This window comes from Nicrophorus vespilloides, unplaced genomic scaffold (genome assembly GCF_001412225.1).
Source record: "Nicrophorus vespilloides isolate i.1.1-1 unplaced genomic scaffold, Nicve_v1.0, whole genome shotgun sequence".
In the NCBI taxonomy this organism is placed as follows: Eukaryota; Metazoa; Arthropoda; class Insecta; order Coleoptera; family Silphidae; genus Nicrophorus; species Nicrophorus vespilloides.
Window position 1 is genome coordinate 351 of NW_017100013.1, and position 3,154 is coordinate 3,504.

The window sequence follows — 3,154 nt, forward strand, 5'->3', positions numbered from 1 at the left end:
ATTTGTTAACACATTGACGACGGCATGACCCACCGGTGGGTCATTAAATATAAATAATAGTTTTGTTGCTATGTACGCCACTGATTTTGACTGAAAATAACCTCAAATATCTTAAGTCAATTACAAACTTCAAATGCCGATACATTTCTTATACATATTTTAATAATTCTTGAAGCAATTTAAAACAATACGTGATATTTGTGACATAATTTAGGCATACTTTACAAATTAACTTGCGAAACATATTTGAAATTTTCAATGATCAATGATCAATTTGCAATGCTCAATTATTATTATTGCTTATTATGAAACCTATAGCACTTTTCCCGCGTTTCAATAAAATTCGAACCCTGTTGAGTATATCTATTGAATATAACGAAAATAAAATAGGATCATTCAATAATAGAAATGTTTATTTATTTTTATGAACATCTTCAAAACATTTGATACACAGTGTCGGTTGATCATAACACTGTGCGCAATATGTAACAACTTTATGAAAATTTCAATATTTTTCCCACAATTTTATAAATTGCTTCAATATCATTAAAAAAAATGTATAAGAAAAATTTAAACGTTTAAAGGTTGACGTAATTGACGTAAGATATTTGACGTTTCTCTCAGTCCATAGGCGTCCACGAAAATTTTTTTGGGGGCAGGCAACCCGAAAAGCGCCGTCCTTAACGTGTTAATGTTAGGTCTCAGTGAGGATACCCGAGGAAACGCACCAAGTTTGCTGATATCATTTATGTATGTTTGATGGTTTGCAGGAGTTCCGGGAGCTGACGGAAGAGCCGGTGGCGACGTCCTTGGAGAACCCCGGTTGGCAGAAGATCGACCTGACGGTGACGGTGCGACAGTGGCTGGAGGGAAGGGCGCGCGAGAGTCTGCGTCTCTTCGTGGACTGCAGCTGCTGCAGCAACTGGGACGTGCACGTGTTCAACGGGGACGGTGACCGTCGAAGCGACAGCTGGAACCGTCCCTTCCTGGTGGTGCACACCGATCCCGCGACCGCCAAGAGAGTGAAGAGACGCGCCCTCGACTGCAGCCCGGATTCGGGAAGCCAATGCTGCAAGCAGAGGTTCTACGTGAGCTTCCGCGAGCTGGGTTGGGACGACTGGATCATCGCTCCGAAGGGTTACTTCGCGAACTACTGCCGCGGCGATTGCGGCCACCACCGGACGCCCGACTCCTTCGTCACCTACCACACGCACGTCATCGAGGAGGTGCGTAAGACGCACCACCTGAGCGGAATGCAGCCCTGCTGTGCTCCACTCAAGTTCTCCAGCATGAGTCTCATCTACTTCGGACCCGACTCGAACATTATCAAACGCGACCTCCCGAAGATGGTCGTCGACGAGTGCGGATGTCCTTGACTCTTTCGAACCTCTCGACTCTTACCAAACGAGAAGAACGAATCATATAAACAAACAAAATACAACAACAACAACAACAACAATCGAATGAAACAATTTAAATAGGGATACAAAAAAAGAAAAAGAAAAGAGAAAATAATGAAAATATTTCGTCCAGAATGAAAAAGTGCAGTGAAGATGATCTTGTTTGTATGCGAGTGCGACGAGACACGCGCGCGTTTCGGTTTCCTGATCGTAGGTAGGTAGATCTAACCCATTCAACCAAATGGACACAAATAACAAATTGGAATGGTCATCATCATCATCTTGGAGTTGTGATGGTGACGGCAAGAATATTTTATCTTTTGTGATGATGATGATGATGAGAAGGATGTTTGATAATGATGATTGATAACGAGATAACGAGATATGTTATATTTCCGTGCAAGGATTAACTAATACCGATATATAATCACAGCATATTATTTAACACAATTATTTATTTTTTAAACCAGATACGCTTAAATTGATTATATTAGTATATAGCGAAAACAAAAATTCAATTTTGGAATCACTTTTTGGACACAACACCTTTTCACTTAAAATTTTCCTTTATAATTTGCACTAATTCGGCAAACAAAGTGGAATCAGTTCAATGAAATCGAAAAGCAAGCAAGTATTTTCAGGAGATTCGTTTTAGAATTTCCTTCATCCTTCGAAGTTTCAATTTCGATTTCATCATGATCAGTATACAAAAAAGAAAAACACTATTAAGAAAAATGGATTCGTACAAAAAAAATGTTCAATAAAATATTTGCAATATATTCAGAATGATAAAATTATTACTAATAACAATAAAATTTTAGTTCTCATTAAATACCATAGTTTTTTTTTTATGGAAAATTTTAATAATTATTATGAAAAATTACGCAGATAAAGTAAAAAAACATAACATATCAAAACCAGTAAAATTCATGATTTCTCTATAAAAGTACTGAATCCATGTTCTATTAATATTTATTTTAAACTTATATAAGTATTAAAACGTGTTGTGCAAACAAAATTTGAATTCCACAGCAAACCTGAATTTAAAATGGCTTTACTAAAGGTTCGCTTCTCTTAAGGTTATTTATCTAGTTACCATTGTTTTTTAAGTTTACAGTCGAGAATTGCAGATCAGAAATCAAAAATTTCCATTGATGCGCATTTGGAGTGAATTATAGTTTAATTGTTCGTTTGATATTGTCATAGAATATTTTCACACTACACCTTCTTAAGATGTGTTCTAAAATCTTTGGCTAAAAACGTTTGTCGCAAAAGCAACAATTGTTAAATTATTTAAACAAAAAAAATCGATATTCAGAAAGCAATAATTAACGTAAATTAATAGCACTTTTTTGTACGGTTTTCGCTTGAAATGAACAAATCGTTCTGTTGTTTTTTTTTTTGGTGTCAATTAACAAACGAGAAAATACGAAGAAAAAAAAATGAACAACGCGTCTTTCTATTATGTTTTTTTTTTTTGAAACTGTGATTTTTAATATTTATATATACATAATACCTAATATAAATATATACTTTGTTTAAAGAAGAAAAAAAATGCTTATGTAATATATTTCAAATACACACACTATATATATATAAAAATATAATATATTCGAATGATTTGCGTATGCGCGTGTGCGAGAGAGAACACTGCCCGAGGCGCGAAATTTAAAAAAATAAATAAATTTAATAACAATAGTAAAAATAATAAAATACGCGCGCAATTCAAATTGAAAGTAAACAAGTAAATTACT

At 35.0% G+C, this 3,154-nt stretch overlaps 1 protein-coding gene across 1 annotated transcript; it reads left to right on the forward strand.

Moving 5' to 3' along the window:
• Nucleotides 1-768: 768 nt before the first annotated feature.
• Nucleotides 769-1,482, forward strand: LOC108566627 (inhibin beta chain; the record flags this gene model as incomplete). Its single annotated transcript, XM_017926616.1, is given in 1 exon segment — nucleotides 769-1,482. A coding segment is annotated over 1 exon segment (608 nt), but the record flags the coding sequence as incomplete, so codon positions are not given.
• Between the last annotated feature and the right edge of the window lie 1,672 nt (nucleotides 1,483-3,154).